The sequence below is a fragment of the Tyto alba genome, unplaced genomic scaffold (genome assembly GCF_018691265.1).
Source record: "Tyto alba isolate M040663 unplaced genomic scaffold, T.alba_DEE_v4.0 Super-Scaffold_40, whole genome shotgun sequence".
In the NCBI taxonomy this organism is placed as follows: Eukaryota; Metazoa; Chordata; class Aves; order Strigiformes; family Tytonidae; genus Tyto; species Tyto alba.
Window position 1 is genome coordinate 2,663,121 of NW_024881316.1, and position 24,220 is coordinate 2,687,340.

General features: G+C 40.4%; 1 protein-coding gene across 3 annotated transcripts in view; it reads left to right on the forward strand.

Annotated features, from left to right (window-relative positions):
- The window catches only part of BVES (blood vessel epicardial substance), a 32,816-nt gene extending 11,449 nt beyond the window's left edge, over positions 1-21,367 (forward strand). For 2 of the 3 annotated variants that reach the window (XM_042803519.1, XM_033008471.2), the window contains exons 4-8: positions 6,882-7,069; positions 8,004-8,112; positions 10,158-10,325; positions 13,505-13,646; positions 21,057-21,367. In XM_042803519.1, coding sequence (XP_042659453.1) covers positions 6,882-7,069; positions 8,004-8,112; positions 10,158-10,325; positions 13,505-13,646; positions 21,057-21,181 — 732 coding nt within the window. In that variant the 3' untranslated portion in view covers positions 21,182-21,367. Of the gene's footprint in view, positions 1-6,881; positions 7,070-8,003; positions 8,113-10,157; positions 10,326-13,504; positions 13,647-18,824; positions 18,929-21,056 lie in introns of all 3 variants that reach the window. The other variant, XM_042803521.1, reaches the window with a different exon arrangement.
- Positions 21,368-24,220: the final 2,853 nt, after the last annotated feature.

A 24,220-nucleotide genomic window follows, 5' to 3' on the forward strand; every position in this document is an offset into this window, starting at 1 on the left:
GTTGAAGTGCCAGCTATTTTCACTAAATTCTCTAATAAATTTGTTAGCAGAATTATTTGTAGGAGTTAGGATAAATGGTAGAAGTACTCTACAGGTGGATTTTAAAAAGGAATTCTGCAAGGACAAGAAGCTTGACTGATAAACTGTCAGCTGCCAAAGTTGGTAGAAAACTGCCTCTAAGAGAGAAAGGAATGGAGGACGTGCCGTTAACGTTGCTCTCCATTTCTGTAGCCCTTCCCCACTGGCTGTGATGTAGCCACAGCAGAATCGGGGTGCTTGGCACTCCTGTAGACTGTGCACCATACAGGTGGTGCAAAACTGTGGCTGTTTTTATATAGAATAAACTAGAATTTGAGGCAGAGAACATTGGAAGAAACGTAGGAAAACTGACTTTGGTGGACATCTTTTAAAATGCTCTGCAAGTTAAGGATTTCAGCTTAAGTAGAGCCAGAGCAAGCTGTCAACTGAAGCAGCATTTAAAGGAAATGAGAGATTGTAGAAAGGCTGGAATCTTTACAAATATGGCTAAAAACAACTGCAGAGCAAACTCCGATAGGCAAACACAGCAAATAAAGAGGTTAAAGGTTAAATTGCATCTGTCTACAACAAGTTGATAAATTGAGTACATCTACTTACATGTGTTAACAAAGGAAGGGTTCTACCTACAGCGGTGTTCCTCCAGTATGGAGCACAGGTTCACCCAAAGGTTACCATCTGCAGGGCTACATGACCTTTACAACTTAAAGTTTAGCCAAGAATTAGTTCTGATAGACTAGCTATGTAGTGGCGTTTCTTTGTATATTAAGACTTAAAATAATTCCTGTCATTTTCTTTCAATTAATTTTTTAAGAAATTACAGTGCTTACGAACATTACATGAAAAATATACTATGTTAATTGGTACAATACATAACATTTTCATTAATTATTTTTAAATCAGATTGGGGGGTTTTGTTCTTTCTTAAAATGCTCCCCCTACACACCTTAATACTAGTTCCTTTTCAGGTTTACTTCTCTGCTCACTAATCAACAACGAGATGATACAGAAAGATGATTTTTTTTTTTTTTTCCAAAAATACCTGAAAGGAAACTTACTGTACAATAATTTTTTCTTTTTTCCCTTTAGAACTTTTATTCAAGGCACATAATTTGGGCAGAACTTCTAAGGGTGAATAATAGTTAAGTTGCATAACAGCTTTGGGTGGGACACGATGAGAAACCTAAACCTGGATGTTTTTTTTTCTATTCCGCGGAGTAAGTCCACCATAAAGAAGTTTAGTATCTGGCTCTTGTTAGAGCTTACCTAAATACTTGCCATGTCCTGATGGGAACACCAAGCAGTTGTTTGCACCCCGCTGGATCTGTGGTGTGGCAACTGTTCAGCCAGCCACCCGCCGCCGCCTCCGGCTGCGGAACGAAGCCGAGGAGCGCAGGGCTTCTGAGGGGGCCGGGGTTCCCCCTGCTCTTGGAGACAGCAAGCTTGGGCTCCAACCACTCACACCTCGGGGGTGGATTAGCCACAACCAGGCTGTGCTGCTTGATCCTGTGCTAGAACACTGAAGGATTGCTTGCACAGCTGGATACCTGCTAGGAGGCAAGCTAACAGGTCCGGCATCCACCGGCGTGCAGTGCCTGCCATGCTGTTTGCCCGTGCGAGACTGTGTCCTTGCTTGGATATAACATCATCGGGGACTTCCCTGGGCTTGTACAGGAGTCCAGCGATGTTTAGATAGTCTTTGTGGTGGTGGTTTTGGAGTATTTTCATTTTATGCTCCAATCTGTCTAGGTCTCTGCATGACTCCTGTCACTGTATCGGATTGTGACCTGGGATTTGTGCTTTAAGCTAACGTGTATATCAGACTACAGTAAACATAAAACTATCCATTTCACTTTTGTCCCTATATGAATTTCTGTACTGTAGCTTTTTCTCTCTGTCCATGGCAAAACATAGTATTATTCCATAGGGAAGGATGAGAAAAATTTCTCAAACTAAAAATAAAGCATTGGAAAGATCTAATGAAAAGTCAGTCTTGGACAGTGAAAGTATTTACGGTTGTATTAACACATGACAGATAAGAAGTTGTTTAAGTCAACTGTATTTAAAATAATTTCCTGCATGTATATATTAACTCTGTGCATCCCACCATGATCAAAAAATGGTCTTCCACCAATTCTGAGAACAACAAAACTGACATGGGTGAATTTTAAGTTTCCTCTTTCTTGTTTGGTCAGGTAAAACCTCTCTGGCATGCAGGTCATAGATAGTCATTTAACCCTGACCTGCGTAGATGTCCTCCTTCAAAATACCTTTTTGTGGTGGTAAAGCTTGCAGCACTTAGTTCAGCTTAATGCCCCACAGCTCCACACTCCAGATCTTGAACAGAACGTTCTTCCATGTGAACATTCCCAGATGCTCCTTCTGGTGAGACTGGAGTTACTACCAGAAGAGTCACCTGAAACCAAATGTCAGTTCTGTTGACTCCAAAAATGAATGTCTACATCTTGAGAATGTCTACATCTTGACATTCTCTATAATTTTGGATAGAGAACAAAGTAAAATCATGAAACCACCACCACAGGTGCCTTCACTGGATCTCTTTTTTTCCTTCATCTTCTGCACTGTCGAACTACATTCTGAAGACAGAAGTATGCAGGAAATAGAAACAGTAAAATGTAGGAAGAATATAAAATACTGTGCATAGGCACTGACTGTTTCCTTAGGTAGTCTCAGTCACGTTCTGATGCTTGTCCTGAAATATTACATTGTTCAGGACACAGGCACTCCCAGAAATTAAAGGCATCTGGGAGGAAGCGTATTAATACTGGAGTGTAACAATTAAGAGCCCTCTCAGAGTACAAATAATTGTGTGTGGTCTCTACTTCTGCAACAGTAGCTTTACTTTAAGAAACAGGAATTGGAATCATCTTGTCTAACTTCATCCATTTCCCAGTTAAGCATCTAGTTTAAGCTGGCTGTCCAGTGTGATTCAACCCACCCACCCAATCTCTGTTGAAGATGCGATGGTGCCATCCCTCTCTGCTGGCTAGAGAGCAAGCCTGCACAGCCATTATAAACTACTAACCGAGCTTTATGTAGTCAGAGGTGAGATGTGCTACATTGCTGAGCTCTGGCAGTATGAGGAAAAGAGTTCACCTTGGTTCAGACTGTTCTAAACTGTAACACAGTGGAGAACTGGAGTCTTGCTGTCAAAAGATTTTTTTCCTACCACTGCGGGTGTGGTATGGGAACTGTGGGTACTCAGCTTCTCTGAAAACTGGACTCTATACTTAGAAAATTATGTGGATTTAAACAATAGCTGAAATAATATGGAAACAGGATAATATCCAAAGCAATATATGAATCTTTGTTACAGACTATGATCAACAAGCTTACTTGAAGTGATGCCTGGTAGTCCCCTATGTCTTTTTAGCTGTCTTACATGTTCTGTTTACTATGAACTTGAAGGCTGTTTTTAAGTGCTTTTCCTATACGAACTGGATAATGGGAAAAAAAATAATTCTTAGGAACTCAAATGAGATTTTTCTGTCTGCAACTGTTGCACATCTCAAAATCAATTTTATTTAGTGATCCTCACAAATGATGTTTTCAAGGAAAGAAGGGAATGAAAGGATAATTACAAGTTAGTCATATTACAAAATGAATAATTGAAATGTTCAGTTGTTAAATATTTATTTTATTAAATGATGCATGCAAAATAGCAGCAAGTTTCTATTCTGACCAGAAGATTATTTCTGTGTGTTTGACTCCTTGGAGCTTTACAGATTTGGCTTTTTTAGTCTGAGTGGAAGCTGAGTCTAATCAGTGTCTCTACAGACAGAGTGTCTTGACTACAGGGCTCAGAGCTCTGGCAGCATCCCAGAATATTTCAGCCACTGCTGAACAAAACATTACACCTACCCGTATGGCTCATTTGGAATATGACCCACAAGCATGACTGGAGGAGCAGTCAGCTGCACTTATGCAGGGTGAATAGTCTGCTGTGAGGGAGATCATCTAAAGTATATTTACGGTGTCCAACCTCATCAATCTTTAAGGAAGTGGTTATGCCTGCTTTTTCTTTTAAGTATTATACATTAGAGGAAGATCATGAAACTTGAATTACGTGCTAGTTAAGGAATTGCATTAACACTACGGGGCCAAATCCTGTCCTCATGACTCTATGCCTTGTTTTGAATTCAGGAATCGTGGGAGCTATTTATATGTTCATCTGAGAAAGTAATTTATCTTCCTTTGAGTTGCAGTAGTCATGTATAGGAAGGTGCAAATTAAATTGGTACAGCTGTTAAAAATAAAGGAGTTCCTGGGGACCCTGTCAGCAAAACAAGTAGTCATCTAAATTCATGGGTATATGGAACATATTTTGAAATCAAACAGTTCAGGCCAATCCCCGGCACAATACAATTTAATTTGCCAGTTTAAATTTAATCCTTGCTTTGTCCATGTAGATGCCCTCTGCGGTGCTAAGGATTGGCATAAGGAACATACAGGAAATCCAAAACCTCGGTTTCATATAAATGTAGTCACTGGTAGAAGATTTAATTACTAATTGATTCAGTGTGAAACCAGTGTAACTTCAGGTCAGGTGCCATTCTGGACGTACGTAAGTCCGTGAGCCCTGGTGGCATGCACCCCTGAGTGCTGATGTCACTGTGAGGCCACTCTGGATAATCTCTGAAAAACTGTGGTGACAAGGAGAAGTGCCTGAGGAGTGGAGGAAAGCAAATGCCACTCTTTTCTTCAAACAGAGCAAGGAGGAGGACCCACGGACCTGCAGGCTGGTCAGCCTCACCTTGATCCCTGAGAAGGTGGTGGAATAGCTATTCCTGGAAACCATTGCTATGCATATGAAGGACAAGAAGGTGATCGGGGGTGGTCAGCATGGATTCACCAAGGGGAGGTCACGCTTAACCAACCTGATAAAGTCCTACGATGAAATGATTGGCCAGATAGATGAGAGTAGTGAATATTGTCTACCTTAATTTCAGTAAGGCTTTCAACGCTACCTCCCATAAAACCCTCATAGAGAAGCTGTTGAAGTATGGACGGGATGGGGGTACAGTGAGATGGATTGAAATCTGGCTGAATGGCTGGGCTGAGTGTGGTAGGAAGTCTAGTTAGTGTGTGGTGTGTACACTAGCAGTGTAATCTAGGGGTCAGTGCTAGGACCAGTCCTGTTTGACGTTGTCAGTGATCTGGATGGTGAGGCAGAGTGTGCCCTGATGACACGAAGCTGGGAGGAGTGGTTGATAGGTCAGAAGGTTGAGAGGCTCATGTATGGACAGATCAAAAAATCACACAGACTGAACGCTTTAATACAGTTGTGGGTGGTAAATGCACACAGATGCTCTACACAAAGTTAACAGTAAATTCAGCTATGTGTAAGAAAAAAAGTTTTTAGGAATGCTCACAGGAATTTTACATGCTAAGCCCTAGGAAACAGGTATTTGTGTGTGTTTCACATGGAGGCTGCATAAAAATCTCAGTGGTTCATGAACTTGCTTTCCCTTTTTATGGTTTGAAGCTGTCATCTGGGTAGAAAGTGAAGTCTGCAGGCTTGGGATATCATTTTGTTGAGCTTTTGTGGAAATTTAAAGGCTGAGAAGTCACAAAATCTTAACAGCAAGCTCACATGAGCAGCCTTATCTCTCCTGTTTAGGAGTTTAATAATGAACTGTATGCTGTTACTGTGGGATTAACCCACCACCTCTGCCCATGGGATTGTCACTTCCAGAGTGATTCCCACAGCGTTCACTGGCTCGTAGGTGGGATGGGCCATATCCAGTGATTAAGGTTGGCTGTGAAATACTCCAAATATAGTTCCACACATCTAGAAAGTTTCTACCTCACCTCAATTTGTTCTGTGTTTAAATAAACTTGAAATGTAACAAGGAAACCTCAATTTTCCAAAAATTTTTCATTATGCGTGGTTTACTGTTTCACACACATGTAGTTCTGCCTTCTCTCCTCCCCTGTGTTTAATACTGAAATACCAAAAAAATCTAGAAAATAGTGCAAACTTTTAATATTCTCATTGGAAGTGGTGACTCTTTTCCCTCTTTCCTGACTTTTTCTTGGTTGCTTTTCCTTATTCTCTGTTCTATGTATATTTTCGCTTTTCATTATCTGATGCTTATAGTTCTAATTTGTTTTCCTCCCAGCAAATATGCAGGCTTTGTTCAGGCTGCCTTTGCTTTCAGGGAGGCTGGAGCACTGTCTCATTCCCTGCTGCCTTCATTCAGGAAAGAGTTCCAGGCTTGGGATTTCAGCCAACATCCTTTCCCTTATTGCTGCTGCCTGAGTTTGGGTGGGCTCCTAGATGTGGGATGTGCAGCTGGCAATGTTGTGGCTTTTTTTCCTCCCTCATTACCCATGGTTTCAATATGATGGGTTTGTTTTTCAAGACTTGCTTTTCTACTGCAAGTAAGCCAGGAATCTCAGGGAGGAAAGGTGCTCCCAGGAGAGCCCAAGAGGTGGCCTGAACAAGGTGTGCCTGTGGTGTGAAAAATGCAGGCAACCTCGTGGCTTTTTTTTTTTTTTTCCTGTGTAATTCCGGCCCAAGTCCTATTCACTGTTAGATAACAGAAGTCTCAAAAGACTGCTTGTGTCTGATTTAATGTGCCACTTGGATGGAATGGCGTTCTAAACTGCCGCTGTGCCAGCCTGGCTAATTTTAGATAAGGTTTTGGTCATCCTGTCCTAGGCAGTGTTTGTGGACAGATGTCACACGTTGACCACTTCTTTCCTTGCCCAAACATAGCAAAGATGTTCCTCAAACAGACCAACTGAAGCATGCATGCAGCCTTACTTTTTTTTAACTAATTCATTTGTGGTTATTGATGTCTTTTGGTTTTGCATTCTAGATCAAGATAGAGAAGGAGCTTAGTAGCCTCTACAGGAGAATGTTTGAACCTCTCCATGTGCCTCCAGAGCTCTTCCAAAGACTAACTGGACAATTCTGCAACATCCAGACTTTAAAGTCAGGCCAAGCCTATGCTGCAGAAGATAAAACTTCAGTTGATGATAGGCTAAGCATCCTGCTGAAGGGGAAGTAGGTACTAGAAAACTTGGGGACAATCTTATGCTTTGTGTGATGGTTGAATAGATTAGAAAGTTGTTGGGGGTTTTGTTAGCTTTTAAAATATTATTGTTTGTAACATGTTATGGTGCATAGTCGATAGGTATAGACTATTTTGTGACACTGTTCACAATGATGTCTCTTACTGGGAGCTTATTATGTCTCCACTTGTGTTTGCAGCTGTATGGATTTTAGTAGGAATTATATTTGTATGCCAAAGCCAGTGTCTTCCAGAACAAGCAAGAGATTTGTTTGAGTCTTAGATATCTAAGTTATCTTCTCCATGCATTCTCAGGTTCAAAGGTTAAAAAATCATGTGCATGAGAGAAGGAGAAAATATCCCTGCAGCAGACTTTAAAACAGCAGGCCTATTGGAATTGATTAATTGCACATGTATGTGCAAGTGGAGGGGGGCAGGTGCATTGCCCAGAGGCTGACAGAACCCAGGTGGGAAAGGGTAAAATAAATGCCCATGGCCAGGCTGTAATCTTGCTAAGTTCTGGCCAATATTTTAACCAATTTCTGATTATAGCAACAGACACGTCAGGCTTCCTCGTTTTCCTTTGAAGTCATTAGCTGCTCATCACTGCAAAGCTGGTTATCGAAAGGAAGTGTGATTCTGGTCTGGCTGTGTAGCGTAGCTCTGTAGACTTTTTAAATTTTGAATAGCAATGTTTTGAGGATACACACCACGTTCAGCAACTTGAATTGGCTGGCAGTCTGTTCTGCTTTGAATCAGTGGAGGTTTAGGCAGAAAGCAGGGTAGCTCTGGGGTTGAAATTCCAGATGAGCATATTTTTGCCTGTTACCTTCTGTTTTACCATTGTCAGTAATCATATCCAAATTTAGATTAAATTAATCAACCTCCATAACTTTAAAATGTTGTTTCATACATTTTTATTTCCAGAATGAAGGTGTCTTATCGAGGACATTTTCTGCACAATATTTACCCCTGTGCCTTTATAGATTCTCCTGAATTTCGATCAACGCAGATGAACCGGGGTGAGAAATTCCAGGTACACTTTGCTTTAAATGTCACTGGATATGAGCTGATGAGATCATTAAAAAACAGAGTATAAATTTGATCAACAGCGAAATATTTGACTTGCATAATTTTGCTAGCTTTCTAGTACTGGTGTTTCATGATGGATCATATCAAGAATAACTTTTAAAATTAAATGCTGCAAAACAGTATTATGATGGTGTTCGCTAAGCAGTCTGGCTTTTGCTATTCTGTTCTCTTTTACTGTTTCCAAGTTTATTTTGCGTTAAGAGATTATTCAGGACAAATAATTTAAGAGATTATTCAGGACAAATAATTTAAGAGATAGCTTTACTGGAAAAAAAAGAGATGATGTGAGCAGTGTCATCATTGGTTTCAAAAACAGAAAAGGAAGAATAATTATTGCAATTTTTGGTGTTACTAAAATGAGACACTAAAAATTCAGACGGTAGTAGTTTGAAATTGGTATTTATCTAAACATATCAATGCTTCTATCATCTGAAAAACTGTTAAAACAACATAAGCTGAAAGAGAGTACAGTGTTTTGAATAAAAGTATTCATATGGGTAATAATAAGGGTATGTGTCTTCAGCAGCATAATTATGCTAGCGGATTCAGGGCTAATTTAGACTATAGTTTGTGGGAAAGAATACTGGTAGAGAATTTTTTTTTTTTTTCCCATCGTACTGAAGTGGCTATTTTGTTACCTCTTTCTTGATGTTCTTTAAAGAAAAAATTGTTGTTCTTTAAAGAATTTAAAGGGGTGTGTGTGTGTAATAATGACAGGACTGTGGCTGGCTGGGTGCATCCGCACCGATACCCTGGCAGAAGCGGCGGGGAGGGAAAGCACTGTAGACTCTAAAATCAGTGATTGATGTCATATGTTCCAGTCAAACACTAGGCTTAAGGCCAAGGAGAGAGAATTGTGCAGATGTATTCACTTCGCCGCAGCGAGGTGTCCGGCAGCGCGGCCGCCCTCTTGGCGCTGCCCGTTTCTCCCGTAAGCGGCCGGGTGCGAGTCGGTCCCTCTGAAGGGGAAAGGCTCGTGCCTCAACTTCTGCCTGCCTTAAAAACCATTGTGATCTGGTGCGGTCTACACCTTTCACTCGGGAGTTCTGCTCGCTGCCGCCGTAGAAGCGCTCTCGCAAGAGGGTGCGGGCTCAATCCTGAGGACCCCATCTGCTGGCAGCGCTGGCGAATTCTTCCTCAGCCTGTGTGCTTCTGTTACAGATTGTGAGGTTAAAATCCGCAGGCAGGTGAACGGTTTCCCCTTATTTCGTAGGCCTTTTTGTACATTTTTAATTTTTTCAGGAGGTGACGTGAGCTTGTGACAGCGGAGAGCACCTGATTTCTCTGTGGATGAGTGACTTCCCCTTGCAAAGCCCAGGCGGTTGGGTATCACCCAGCAGTGCAGGTTTCGGTGTGCCATTGCCCTCTGTCGGCACAGGGGGACGAACCTGGCAGGTCCAGCCTCCCCGGAGAGGGTGCAGGCTCCTCCGTAACTCTCAGTAGCTGAATTATTGGTAACTGAGCAAACAGAGCCTTGGCTCAACTGCTAGAAGGTGGTACTTGGGGGATCAGCAGGGCTGACAGTGAAGAGAGAGAGATGAAAATATATTTTTTTAAATCACTAAAAACTCTTTGATGGAGACCTTGGGATTATACCAGTTGTTCTTGTTTGGTAACAGCGACATAAAATAAAACCAAGCGACATGTAGGCCTACGGGGATGCAAGTAGTATCGTTGCTGTAGAACTGACGTTTATAAGCAAATCTCCTCTAACATAAATGCTTTTGCAGTTTTGGAACTTAGGAGAGATTTTCCCCTTTTATCTCCCTCCAGGTTTTCTGAAAAACAAACTGGCCATGCCTATCGGTTAAAAATACGATGATGATAATAAATATCTGAGACGTTTTACATTTGTAAATATCATATTCTAAGGGGATACCAAAAGGTTTTGTGGATTTAAGAGTTATTTTAACTGGAGTCACAAATAAAATGGTTTCACTTATTTTAAAGCAAAAGAGAAGTGCTAATTATGAGTATGTATTTTCTCAGGTCACCATTATCGCAGATGATAACTGCAAGTTCCTGTGCTGGTCCAGAGAAAGGCTGACTTATTTTCTGGAATCTGAGCCATTTCTTTATGAGATCTTTAAGTATCTTATTGGCAAAGATATTACAAATAAACTCTATTCATTGAATGACCCGACTTTAAACGACAAGGTAAGCAACTGAAGCGTCATTTGGGAATTTTCCTCCCCCTCCCTAGATGTACTGTTACTTCAACTTTAAATCATCTTGAAGCACCTTTTTTTAACCTGCTGCCGTCAGCTGCTGAATTCACACTCATTGTCTTTTAGTGCCAAAGTATGAGTCAGTGCAGTGTTTTTGTCAAAAGCAATATTGATTAAAATTATCACAGTAAGCAAAAAAAAAGATGAATAACTGAGATTCAGAACCGATTGGCTAGCACCAATATTTCTAGCCAACTAGTAGACATGTTGGCCAGTAGCTAAAAAGGTGCTTCTCCCTGGATAGCCTTTCTCATTAACAAATGGGTGCCTTTGTACAAAGAAGCTTCAGGTGTTTTTTCTTAAAGAATTTGCTTGCTGGGGTCAAACAACTGGGTAATACTGATTGCCAAGAATAATAATTTCAACATGTGTTTAAGGGTTGCAAGTACACACAAAGGAAAAAAGACATACTGATACAGTGTAGTTGGTGGAAAGAGGCATGAAATACATATAAAATAGAAATAAATGTAAAATATTCAGTGATATAGCTTATTCTTCTTTGCATGTAGAGGGGAGGGTGTTTTAGGTGTCACAGGAAGTGGTCTGGGTATAGTCATAGATAGATTGATTATCTTGTTTTGCTTTCATTTTGTCTCAGTTACATGGTTTTTCAAGATTTGGACAGTAACTTGGCTGCTGGTGTTTGTTTTTTTTTTTATTATTTATGTAGTGGCTGTTGGGTTCTCATATATAATTTATTTGAAGAACTTTCACCACTTATGAAAAGCTTTATAATTTTATAATACAGTATTTTCATATTCTGTCAGTATTTAACTCACACTAACTCAGATCAAAATCCTTCTCACCATATTGCCCATGAATATCTCATCTATAGGTTAAATATTTACTTCTGCAAAGTTGTGAATTTACTACAAAATAATTCAAAAGGAATGACTGCCACGGGTGCTATACAACAGACTTAGGCTTAACTTGTAATGTCTTTATGGATAATTAAACATTGTAAGCTTTCTCAATTTTGTACTGATTATAGAAAGAGAAAAGAAAGAATTGCTGGAGAAACAATTTAACAGTGATAAAGCACTGCTTATTCTGCCTATGATCAATGAAATAAAGATTATACACTCTTGCAACCAGATCCTCAAAACCATTTTGGATCACTGTTTTCATCTTACTAATTCAGTAAGATAAAAATGATCTAGAAGGAATGTATCATTTATAAAATACATCTTATAAAGTGTGTGGTTAAAGATTTTTTGTTTTTTAAATAATAGAGAATTACAAGACAATGTTCTATAATTAAAGTCCACCTCTACATGGACAGTAATTTCTGGAGTGTGGCGTCTGGAAGGAACACGTAACAATGTGCCTCCAGCATGTGCATTCAGACTGCCTCTCCCGAGAGACTGCTGTTCTCACTCCTTACCTTACCTTTTTTTTTTTTAATTTTCTTTTTTCCTCTTTCTTCTTTTCTCTCTCTCTTTTTTTTTTTTTTTCGCCTTTTTCTCTTTTCTTTCCTCTTTCATTCCCTCATTTTCTTTTTTTATACATGGATAAGAGCATTAAGAGTGTCATGCCTAGTATACAAACTCATCTGCACCAAACTTGTACTGCCAACTTCTGGCACTGTAGAGCTTCAGCACTAGTATAAATATTTATTGAAATGGAAATACAGTGAGGTATTCATTGTAATGTTGTAATTGGTTGTTTTTAAGTGAAAGGTCCTTATTGTACCCTCTAAGTATTAAAAAACCCCACCTGACTTCACCCCAATTTTGACTTCACATTTGCACACTTTAACTTCAGTTTGTACCAAGTCTTTATCCTTAGTGATAATAGTCACATGAATTTAAGATTATTATAACTGTTTTATCACAGTGACTTTTGAAAATGTATGTTATAAAAATTAAGAGTGAGCATTTGGGAAATTTGTAGTACCTTTTTATTCTTCCTCAAATGAAAATCCTGTTGCACAAGCCCTCCCTACATAATGTGGGACAAGAACTGTCTGTCAAGTAAGTTCTCCTTCATTTCCCTGTTGCCAGCACCCTGTGGGCATGTCATTTCTCACTGGCTCCATTGTCACGTACACACATTATTGGTGTCTTTAATGCTTTTTAGCTGATGACAATCTCAACAGAAAATTTTGTAGTTGACTTCTGTACACAGGGGACATACAAGAGAAAATCTAAACCAAATTCAGTATAGGTTATTTGTAATCAGGATGGTACTAAGAAGATAAGAATATCTTCATTGCATATTGGAAAACAGAAAAGTATCTGGTTATTTGTAAGGAACCCTGTGATTTTCTCCTACCTAAGGAAATTTTCACTGCTGTTGGGAAAATAGTCGTTCCTCTCTGCATGAAACAGGATGCTAATTCCTGACTTCTGAAGTTCAGTGAAATGGAGTTATCCATTATACCTTTGTCATTGATTACTACCTTTCACATATACCTAAAATAGCATTCTGACTTGCAGTAATACTTAACAAGGTATAATGTATAGTTTCATATAAATATTGCAGTACAAAGACTTCTCAGGAAGACAACTCAAAGAAAATGGAAGCTCCTAAGACCATTTGACAGGCAGAGGATAATGTTCATGGGATGAGTTTAATCTGTCTTCAGTAAAATAAAGGGCTAAATGATCATCTTCTAGGAAGGAGTGGCATTCACTGTTTTCTAACAAGACGAACTGAAAAGCCAAGGAAGTGAACAAGTCTCTATTAAGATATAAATTGCTAAACTCTGTATACATGCTGTCCTGTTTAGCAAGGAGCACCAGTCTCATCATAAAGGTTGTATTTAATTGCAGCTCATCATACCTGAATAGTGAATTACCAGATAATAAAAATCAACCTTTCTGTAGGAAAATACGTGACAAGTCCAGTGCAAAACAGAATGAAAATTGAATAATTAATCTAGGGGTTTGTGCTTGTCAGTGTTCTAATTCCAGTATATTACTGGCATCTTCTATTTTCATTTAAATCAATTTACACTGCACAGAATCTTCTGCTCGAACCAGTTTCTTGATTCATGAATAGTCATAGCTGAGACCAGAGCACCTACTACGGAGGGAATAGTTCTTTTCCATTTTTATTTTCATTTACTTGATGCCTTTTTTAAAATAATAATTTTTTTTTTTCTAGGCTTCAAAAAAGATTGATCGACAGCCTAGTCTTTGCTCACAGCTCTCTGTGATGCAGATGAGAAACAGTATGGCCAGTACCAGTGACAGTGAGGATGGCTTGCAGATGTTTCTTCGCGGAACTTCCTCTGCATCCTCTCTTCGTGAGTGCTCAAAATAATTCACGCCAGTTTTGAACACAGCTTAGTTGATCATAAGAGATGATTGCAGAACTCCTGTTGTCTTCAGTGGTAGCAGACTGTAGCTTTTCGGGTGCTGCTGTACATCAGCTACGTGGAGGGACCTAACTGTAGGGAATTCATAAGATGCATAAGGCTTTGTATGCTAACTGAAGGTACCTCATGTAGATACTGGCAAAAATCCAGCATGTAGTGTAATGATTTTTGGCATAATGTGAATGTCTAGGCATAATATGGAATGTTTATAGCAGTGGGGCAAAACTGTGAACGTACTATGCCTGTCACAGTAGTATCTCCTTTGGTCTGTGACTGGTGCTTGTAGAAATTAAAAACCCAAACAAAACTTTCTCCCTCAGAAATTCGGTGCTCTGCAGTTCCTCCGGAGATAGTTTCTACTGACAGGGTTTGGAGAAATATGGTGTACAACCAATATTTTGATGCTACCTGGAAAATATCCACATATCCTCTCAGGCTCTCCTCCCCTGTGCTTTGTATGACAGGAATAGTAGAGAGCAGATTAAATGAGGGAAGAAACCAGGTCTGACCTTTTTGCTTCTACTCTCGGAATTTATTCCTTTATAAAAACCCTCTAAATGATTCTTTCTAGGCTATTGTTATTTTTCACTTTAATTTTCCTGAACCTCAACTTCAACAGTAGCCTGAACTCTGAAAGCATCTTTTGAACAAACAAAAAAAAAAAAAAAAACAGAAGATGCTCTATTTTCTTATTTGTCATAAGCTGTTAGTTTAACAGAATTTAAAAGGATAATATAAAATTATTTATTTTTATTTGGGAAATACTATTCTTTAGTAATTAGAAATCAAATATATAAGGAAAAAAATCACTGCCAGTTACTTATTACGGTTAAATTCTCTGCTAAGAAAAGTGATTTAAAGTATTGGCAATTTCCTGTTTAATTATCTGTTCTTCATTGTGTTCCTCACAGTTCTCATCCAGGAACTCCTTCAGACTTGGAGGGCTTATCTGTTTTCACTCCTTAACATTGGTATAGTCTGCCTGCTCAGATAGATAGATGGAAACAAAAGCCCAGCAAGCGTTTCACCTTACTAGAATGTCAAGGGTGACAGTTGGGATATAGTTTGATGAAAATTTCACCATTGTTTTCTTTATTTCTCCTCTGTACCCTGAAAGGACATTGAGAATCACAGAACAGTTGAAGTTGGAAGGAACCTCTGAAGATCATTTAGTCCAATCCTATGTTCAAAGCAGGGTCAGCTAGGGCAGGTTACTCAGGGACATGTCCGGTCAAGCTTTGAATATTTCCAAGGTGAAAGATTTCACAGCCTCTCTGGACAACCTGTTCCAGGGCCTTACCATTCTCATGGTGAAAAAGATTTCCCTTATTGCAGCTGATGACTGTTCTTTAGAGCATGCCTCTGGGAAGAGTCTGGCTCTGTCTTCTTTATACCCTTCCATTAGGTAGCTGAAGACAACAGTAAGATCCCCTGAGAACCTTCTTTTCGTAAGGCTGAACACACCCAGTTCTTGCAGCCTCTCCATGTATGTCGTGCTCCAGCCCCTGGCCATCTTGGTTGCTCTCCACTGCACTTGCTCCAGTATGTCCATGTCTTTCTTGTACAGGGAAGCCCAAAACTGGACACAGCGCTCCACATCCTGCCTCACAAGTGCTGTATAGAGGGGCTTAATGTATTTCATTGTCCTTCTGGCTATGCTTTTGCTAATACAGCCCAATATGTGCTGCTAATATGGCCCAATATATGATTGGCCTTCTTCGCTGCAGGAGCACTCTGCTGACTCATATTCCATTTTGTGTCCACCAGGACCCCCAGGTGTTGTTTCTGAAAGGTTGCTTTCCGACCAGTTGATGACCAGGGTGTACGGCTGTGTAGGTTTCTTGTGTCCCAGGTGCAGGAATTTGCCTTTGTTGAACTTCATGTGGTTTCTGTCAGTTCTTTTCTCCAGCTTCTGAAGGCCTGTTCTGAATAGCCACCCTACCCTCTGGCCGATCAGTAGCTTTCCTCACTACTTGGCTGCTGTCTCTGAACTTGGTGGGAGTGCACTCCATCCCATTATCCAGGTCATTAATATATTGAACATTATAGGCTTTGGTATTAGCCCTCAAGGGACACTGCTGGTATCTAACTGCCAGAGGGTGTTGTATTGCTGCTCTTCACCACTCTGTGAACTCAGCAGTCCAGCAAATTTTTTACCCAAGCTGTAGTGCGTGTATCCAGTCCATTTCTCACCCATTTGGCTAGAAGTATTCTGTGGCAGGTTATGGAGGGCCATGCTACAGTCCAGATAAACAACATCCACCTGTACTCCCTTCATCCACAGAGCCTGTCATTGCACCACAGAAGACAGTCAGACTCGTCAGGCACAATCTGCCTGTGGTAGATCCATGCTGGCTGTTCCCAGCCACCTTCCTGTCTTTCATATTGCTTGGGCATGACTTCCAGGAAGACAGGCTCCATAATCTCCCTGGGGACTGAGGCTAGGTTGATAGACCAATAGTTCCTTGGATGCTCCTTGCCCTTCTTGAAAATGGCCATGATATTTGTGGGTTTTTCTCTCCCCTGACTGCCATGACCTTTCCAAGATGATAGAGCGGTCTTGCAATCACTTCAACCAACCTTCAGCACCCTTGGACGCAGCTCATGTGATTCCACAGTCTTGTGTTTGCCCTGTTGACTGAAGTGCTCCCTAACGGAGTCCGCCTTTCCTGTAAGTCAAGTGTCACTCTCCCAGTCTCTACCAGTAGACTCAGAGAACTGGGAGGCCTCAAGACAAACCTGTAAAGTAAAAACTGAAGCAAAAAAGGTATTTAATATCTCAGCCTTTCCATGTCCCTAGGTCCTGTGCCCCACTGAGCCATGGCTTCACAGTTTCCCTGGTCTTCCTTTTGTTGCTGATGTATTTGTAGAAGCCCTTCTTGTTGCCCTTCACCAGATCCAGGTCCAGCTGAGCTTTGGCTTTCCTAATTCCATCCCTGCATGCTTGGGCCATGTTTCTGTATTCCCCCCAAGCAGCTCATCTGTGCTTCCACTTCGTGTGTGTGCGTGTATGTGTGTTTGAGCTCTGTCAGGACTTTCCTGTTCATCTATGGCAGCCTTCTACCACGCTTGCTCAACTTTCTGTACACTGGAATGGACTGTCCTTGTGTTTTGAGGAAGGTGTCCTTGAAGATCAGCCATCTGTCCCTTTGCCCTCGCAGGCCATGTTCCATGGATTCCTGCCAAGTAGATCCCTGAGCAAGCCAGGGTCCTCAGATCCAGGGTTGTAACTCTACCATCTGTCTTGCACACTTCTCAGTATCTTAAACTCCAGCAGCTCCTAGACACTGCAGCCAAGGTTACCATCAGCCTTCAGCTCCCTGATGGGTTCTTCCTTGTTCATTAGTGACAGGTCCAGCAGAGCACCTCTCCTAGTCGGCTCATCGGTCACTTCTGTGAAGGAATTATCTGCTACACTCTCCAGAAACCTCCTGGACTGCTTGTGCCCATCCCTGTTGCCTTGCCACCAGATACTGGGGTGGTTAAAGCTCCCCACAAGTACCAAGGCCTGCGATCATGAGGCTTCACCCAGTTGTCTAAAGAAGGCTTCCATCTACTTGCTCTTCTTGATCAGGCAGCCTGTAGCAGTTACCTGCCATGAAGTCTCCTGTGTTGGTCTGTTCTCTGATCTTTACCCATAAGCTCCCAACTGGCTTTTCACCTGTTCCACAGCAAAGCTCCATGAAATTGAAGCCACTCCTTTGCATAGAGCGCCCTTGGACAAATCTGCGTACTCAGAAGCCTGAAAGAAATTGTAAAAATGTGTTTGTGCGATTATGTAGAATTAAAATTCTCTTTCAGGCTTAGCAGCAGAACACTTACATCAGTATTTCAGCTTTGGGAGACGGTAATCTAAATGCATGACATGTTCAGCTGTAATGACATTAATCCCTAGGAAGCATCCATGCTTACCACATACTTGATAAATGCACTTTCCACTGTTGTACTTTTTCTTGGTTTGTGTACCATGTTTTCTGGGGTATGGGGCTTACTTTCCCCAAAAGAGGGGTTTAAATGTCTTTTATGTTCTGAAATTGCTGGGTCCAACAGCGGTTGGTGCAGTTGATACAGCCACTGTCCCACAGGCAACAGTAGGTGTGGCAGCGGCCTCCCAAGTCCAATATATCCCTTACTTTTGGGGAGGCAGAGGGGTTACCCTTACAGCAGTGTATCATACACCTCAGGAAGTACCGTCCTTTATTTCTTCTGTACATTTTAATTAATGCGAAATTTCTGACTTCTATAAAAGGTTGGTAAAAAATCTTGATGAAAGGTTATTTATCTCACTGAACTGTAACACTTCAATCTTTCTTCTTGCCAAAATAGCTTGTTAGTTATTCCTGGGTACTGGCATTACCAATGAGGGGTTTGCTGCCAAGGTGAGCTCTGCTTAAAGATTTGTATTATGTTTGGATTGTAGCCATGTATGCACTTTTTTTCAGATCACAGGGAAAAGTGAACAAAACAGCTGCCATTTGCCTTCCCACTGTTGTGTCTTCAAAAACCTTCTCCTGGGTGCTCTCAGTGCAGCAGTCAGTCTCATTTTTTTTTTTTTTTGGCTGTTTTTTAAGATTCAGTATGAGTTGCATACTGAGACATACTGTTCCAGTGCTGTTCCTCTGCATTCTTCTTCTGCAGTCATGTATTCATTTATTTAGAAAAAAACAACCAACCAAAACCCCCAATACCCCAGAATTAGTGAGGAACGCATGGAAATGACAATTTTTTTAATGAGAAACTTACCTACAGGAACACTGTCTTGTCATGCTAGGTGATTGTTGTGTGGACAAAAATTTCCCATTACAAATACGATATTTGACTACTACAATACAAATAAGTTTTATTGTCCTAATTTCCATATTAATGAAAAATTTAGCATTTATATTTTGGTATAATCCAAACTTTTTAAAATTATGCTTTTATCTGTGCTACAAGTAATAAGCTTTGACTCATTTTCTAAAGAAATTGATATAAAGCTTTTTTGAAAGTGTTTAGTAGTGGAAGAATGAAAAATACTAATTAGTAGGCCCCAAACTATGATTACTAACAAAACTGTGTTTTTAATTTAACTAAGAAACCCAACTAACTGTTTGCTTTTATATTAAGGAAATAACCAACAAGAGTTCTATAATGCTTACGGAGTGAGTCGTTTGCAGCATGATGTTTTCTGTTGATAACATCACATTAACTCAGCAAGCCTCCTCAAAAAGGTATTAAACTGGGGTTTGTTTATCACGTGATACTTGTGCTTGACATCCGTGATCCATCTGTATGTAATTTATTAGTAAATGAAACTGATGCATCTCTTTTTCCAAAATTTGAGTTAAGCAGAAGTAGCTCAACCTGATTACAAGGGTAGCCTCACCTGACTTTCAGTCCTTCAGAAAATATTTCGGTATCAATTTCTATTCAATAATTCTATTGCTTGATAGTCATTCGTATAATTGTTAGTGATACAGTCTCTCATTCTATACTGCTTGGTTTAGATCACTCAGATTTGCTGGTCTGTGAAGCTGTATTTGCAAACTTCTAAGCTAAGCAGGAATGTAGGAAAGATTTGATTCGGTAATCCTTTTATTGGTGTTATCTCAGTATGTGTGTTCCCTATGTTATACCCAACTTGTGGTTAAAAGCAGGCTTGGGTTTCAGGGGAGATGCCAAATGGGCATTTAGGCTTAGGTCCTCAAGATGGTGTAACAGAGTAATGTATGGAAGGCCCACGTTCAAGATCAGATTCAGTCTTTTGAACACCTGTCCAACACTGGACATCAATAGACAAGGGTTTTTGTATTTGGAGAAAATAAGGGCGTGTGTCTGAACCAAACGACTTGACAGTATTAGACCCAATATTGGATCCTGTCCAACAGACTTATAGTCTATAAACATTTTATGGCTTCATACTTCTGACTTCTGGAGAGAACTAAGCACTCGAACAGAAGAGAACCCGTATGAAAATGGTAATAAACCACTAATAAAGTAATAAAAAAGAAGTGCTTAACAAGTCCAATGTTTTAAAATGCGTGCAAATAACCCTTTATTGTGGTAGTTTTTGAATGTTAGAAGAAAATACTAATACATTTTTAACATAAAAAGTTTTAAAAAGCTACTTCCAAGTAGCATTTGCGTGAATGTGACTTAAAAATGCAGAAATACAGTAACCTGCTGGTCTTGCCTGTAGCTAGTATTTTGTTCTCTGTGTAACATATGCAGCACAAAGGAGTCCGTCTTGATAAAAAGGCTTCCTTAGCAGAGCACATTACTGTATAGCTAATAAACTTCCTTTAAAGTAGCAAGAGTAGCCCTGCAATAACAGTTATGTTACGTCTATCAGGATTTTTTTTCAAGAAGATTCGAATTTTTAGCTTGTAAAGAGACGATCTGTCAGACAGGACCACTACCTCTTGCTCTTTTCTTCTAAAATGGCATTTCAAAGATTTCCCTCATCTTTCTGGTCATCATATGCTAGCTGTTTACAACCTTGTCCCATTGTGGTGGTTTAACTCTGGAAGAGGGGACCGACAGAAAAGAAGTGTCCGAGTGCAGAGTCGATTTCAGAGTGAACAATGGGAAATAAACCTGCTTGGCTGACGTCAAAGGAGCTCTCTGGTTTAACACTCATGCTGAAAATTTAACTACAGTAGAGGTAGTTTGCAGTGGTAACTTGCATAAAAACTCCATTTAAGGTCTTACCAGCAATGGCCAGTGTGTGCGCTCCGCTCTGGCAAGCTTTGTGAGTCGCTGCTTTTCCAGAAGATTCTCTTAGAGCAGTGAAGTCACTGTCAGTCAGAAGTTACATGGCCTTCACCTCTTAATCGTGTTTCCTCTATGGTTGCTGATGGGGGGGTTGTATTTTCCGCAAGATTTACATTATCATGCTTTTAAGGCAGTTAGAGCTGTGCTCGGGTACCCACCTGAGGTTTGCCGAGTACACCGAGGAATCTTATCACAGCTGGGGCAAGTGTGCAAACGTACGTACCTTTTGTACTGAGGGCAGTTGTTCACCTCGTTCTTCGTGGAGAAGAATTAGTGGGTTGAGTGTAACAGAAGAGGACCCCCAGGGACACAGCGTTGGGCACCTCGTGCAGTCAGGATCTGCACTGAATTTGGGGGGAATAGTGTGCCTGTGGCCGGCCGCAGGGTTTGGGCCTCGGAGGCACGGCTGTCCCGCGGCTAAAATTTCCTGCTGCTTGTGGCAAAATAACAAAGAAACCTTCGCTTAAAAAAATCCTGTCACGAGGGAACTGGGACAGGATCCTCAGATTGTGTACGCTCTGTCGGAAGTAGGTGTATGTAACATGTACGTGTTGTTAATTGGTAATTTCTTTGTAACTGTGGCAGGCCCGGGCCGGACATCTCCCTACCTGAGAACTTCAGCAAAAATGAAGCCAATAGAAGAAAGTGTCGAAGATGATGTCTTTGAAGCACCATCTGCAGATAAGCTTGAACTCCAGCGGCTGCCTTAAACAGATGTGTCCTCAGGCACATCACAGGTTGTGCAAGTCTCCAGTGCAAGAGGAAGAAGCTGAATTTGGGAGGAATCTGAAAGCTAAAACCACCTCTCTGCGTTTGAATTTACCATAGCATCTGTCAGTGGCTTCTAGATCGAAATGTCACATTTTATTTTACTTCTAAATAAAAAATAAAACTTCTGTGGGTTTTATTTTTGTTTTCTGGACATGGGTATTTGCTTTATTTCTACTTTGGCTCTTGCCATTGTAAATTTAGTATTAACTGTCCGCCTAGCCTGAAATTTCTAAAGACTTACTTGGAGCAGAATATCCCCAGTTTCATTTCCCTAAGTTTCTTAGAAGCCTGGGTCTTCAGTGGGAGATTTTGAAACTATGTTTGCAAAGCCATGTTGCTGTTACCTACCATTGTTGTTGTGAGGCTCTCATGCGAAATAGAGCACACTCTTCTGCACCCCTTGGGAGGTATTTGTCTCTAATTCTGGCATTTCCTAACTTGACTGCTTGACTCTACAATTGTAATAATGACTTTTTTTTTTCCCAAAAATATTTTAATTTAATGTTGCATTTCCAACCTTTTTCTTGTTTAGATAACTATTACACAGCTAAGCAACCACTACTTTTTGCTCACAAGACAGTCTAACCAAGGCTAACAAGGTCACATCTATGCTACACAGCCCATCCATGCCAAACACACATCTCTCTTTACAAAGCTGTGAGGGGTCTAGTGCCTCTCAAGGAAAATATGCCTGTTGTGTTTGCTTGTTTTTCTTTTTTAAGAGGGGCAAACCAATATGTTTTTCCTTAGACTTACCCATGGAACGATTGAGCTGTTCTGGATTAGTCATTCCACACAGCAGTAGATGAGGTAGAAATGACACATTTGGTTCAAACTCTCAAGACTGGGTAGCTGCAAGTACAGTAGAGTCTCATAATGGGAGGCATTGGGAAGCCTTTCTAACAGGTACTTGTTGCAGTCCTGTCTGATATGTGGAGATGCATAGATGGTAGCTGTCTTTCTGTACTTTGACAATTCTTGAAATTTGTTATGCAACAAATAGTGTATTTTAACTAAACATAACAGAAAATAGATCCTATTCCACTTATCAAATTGCACAAAACTCCCATACATACATTAACAGAAGTTTGGCATAAACTTTCAAGCAGTCAGAGGTATCAGAGTCTGGTTTTACATTGTTTACTGTCACTCCATTTTAATTCTAAAATTTATCCTGACAAAGCATCTTTGAATTAGCCTGCATCTGACTTCTATAACCCATTTATTCCCTCCTCAAAAGCTCGTACAATATCAAAATGTGCAGATAAACAATTGGAAGCTTGGCCTGCATTGTAAGCAGTCCTGCTTCAGTGAATTTAAATCCAGTGTTTAATATTACATCAATATGTCTCATGGTTCGGTCAGTTCTGCATTATTAAAAATGTCAGACTGAGGCGAGAAATACTTACTAAGTTTTGTAAACAGATGTAAAATATGCCTCACATATGCAAAAGAGACCACACTGGCTTCTGTTGGAGTTGATGTAGTTTATCATCTAAATCTGATTTTGATGTTACAAAAGTCTCTATATGTAGAAAATTAGGAAGTCCTCTTGCAGCTCTTAGACACAAGTGTTAGTTGGAACAGCTTTTAAAAGCACTGGTTTGATAAACCAAAGTGATAGATAAGAAAAGTTGCGAGTCTACTAGGGTACAACTGGGATTCGGCTACTAAAACATAAATGCATATTTAAAATTATACCACATTGTTAGTATATATTAGAAAAAATATGAAACATTCTCCATGCAATAAATTCATACCAAAGGAGAAATATGTATCATCATAACTCCAGCAAGTGCTTGGTGTAAAGTTTGAGTTTTCTGATGTCCTGTTTCTTTTAATAAAAAGAATGCTTGCAGAACATTTCAGTCAGATAAATTACATAAACTCGCTTAGATTGAGACCTCTGCAGGTCCTCTGATGCAGCTGCTTGCTCAAAGTGCGGTCAACTTCCAAAGGAGTGGAAATGTTGTAATGACAGAGACAAAAATGCTAAGTGCTGTTACAGGAACATGGCCACAAGTGAGGTCCATATGTCTAAAATGCTTACCACCTTTTGGGATTACAACACAGCCAGACTTTGTAAATAAAACAATTCTGTATATTTTTGCAGGTTTTACAAAAGCTTATTCCAAGTAGCTGATTATCAAGCTGTGTAATAGGATGGTGAGAGACTCACAGCTCGGTGGGTGAAGGATTCCTTGCTCCTGGCAGCAGTTTCCAGCTCTGCATAAGAAGTGACATTTTACTCCTATTCCAGAGAAAATTATCCCTGTGGATAAAACAGTCCAAAGGAGGATGCTGATGCATGACTTTTAGCGGTTAGGACTAAAAGAAAATAATCACGTAAAAAACTCATTTGACCATGCTGAAAACACGTGAAAAACCCTCTCCTCCTCCCTTGATTATAAACTGAGGCTCTTTTACACATAGGGAGCAGGTGCATCCATCATTGGTTCAATGTCTCAAGGAGAGTGGCCATACCTCTGAGGTTGCCTCTCGGCTACTGGGAGGGTAAGAGAGGAAATGGGAATTATTTTACCTGTGAGGAGATACGGGGAACCATCTCCTTGTACTGGTGTAATTTTCCCAAACTTCTGCCACTTTTCAAACTCCTTGAAAGAGGAAACGCAAGCTGGTGGGATAGAGCTCGTACCCAGAGTGACTGAAGTAAAAACACCAGTTTCCTTCTTTCTTCCCTCTCCAGCAGGATAATTTCTCATGTACTGTTACCAACTCGATCAATATTCAGTGCCTGGAGAGATTGCATCTCCTCAACAGAATTTGTCTTAAAAATCAGGGAGGCCCTGCAGGAGCCGAGCTCTGCATACCCGTTGTATATCCCAGCCTCAGGACCATAAACTCTTGCCTGCTGTCTGGGAACAAGAACCAAGTCCTCTTTACGCCTGCAACGCACCACACACGCTAAGGATACTGCAGCATTAACACTACAAATAATGATAAAAAGCTGTGTTGGT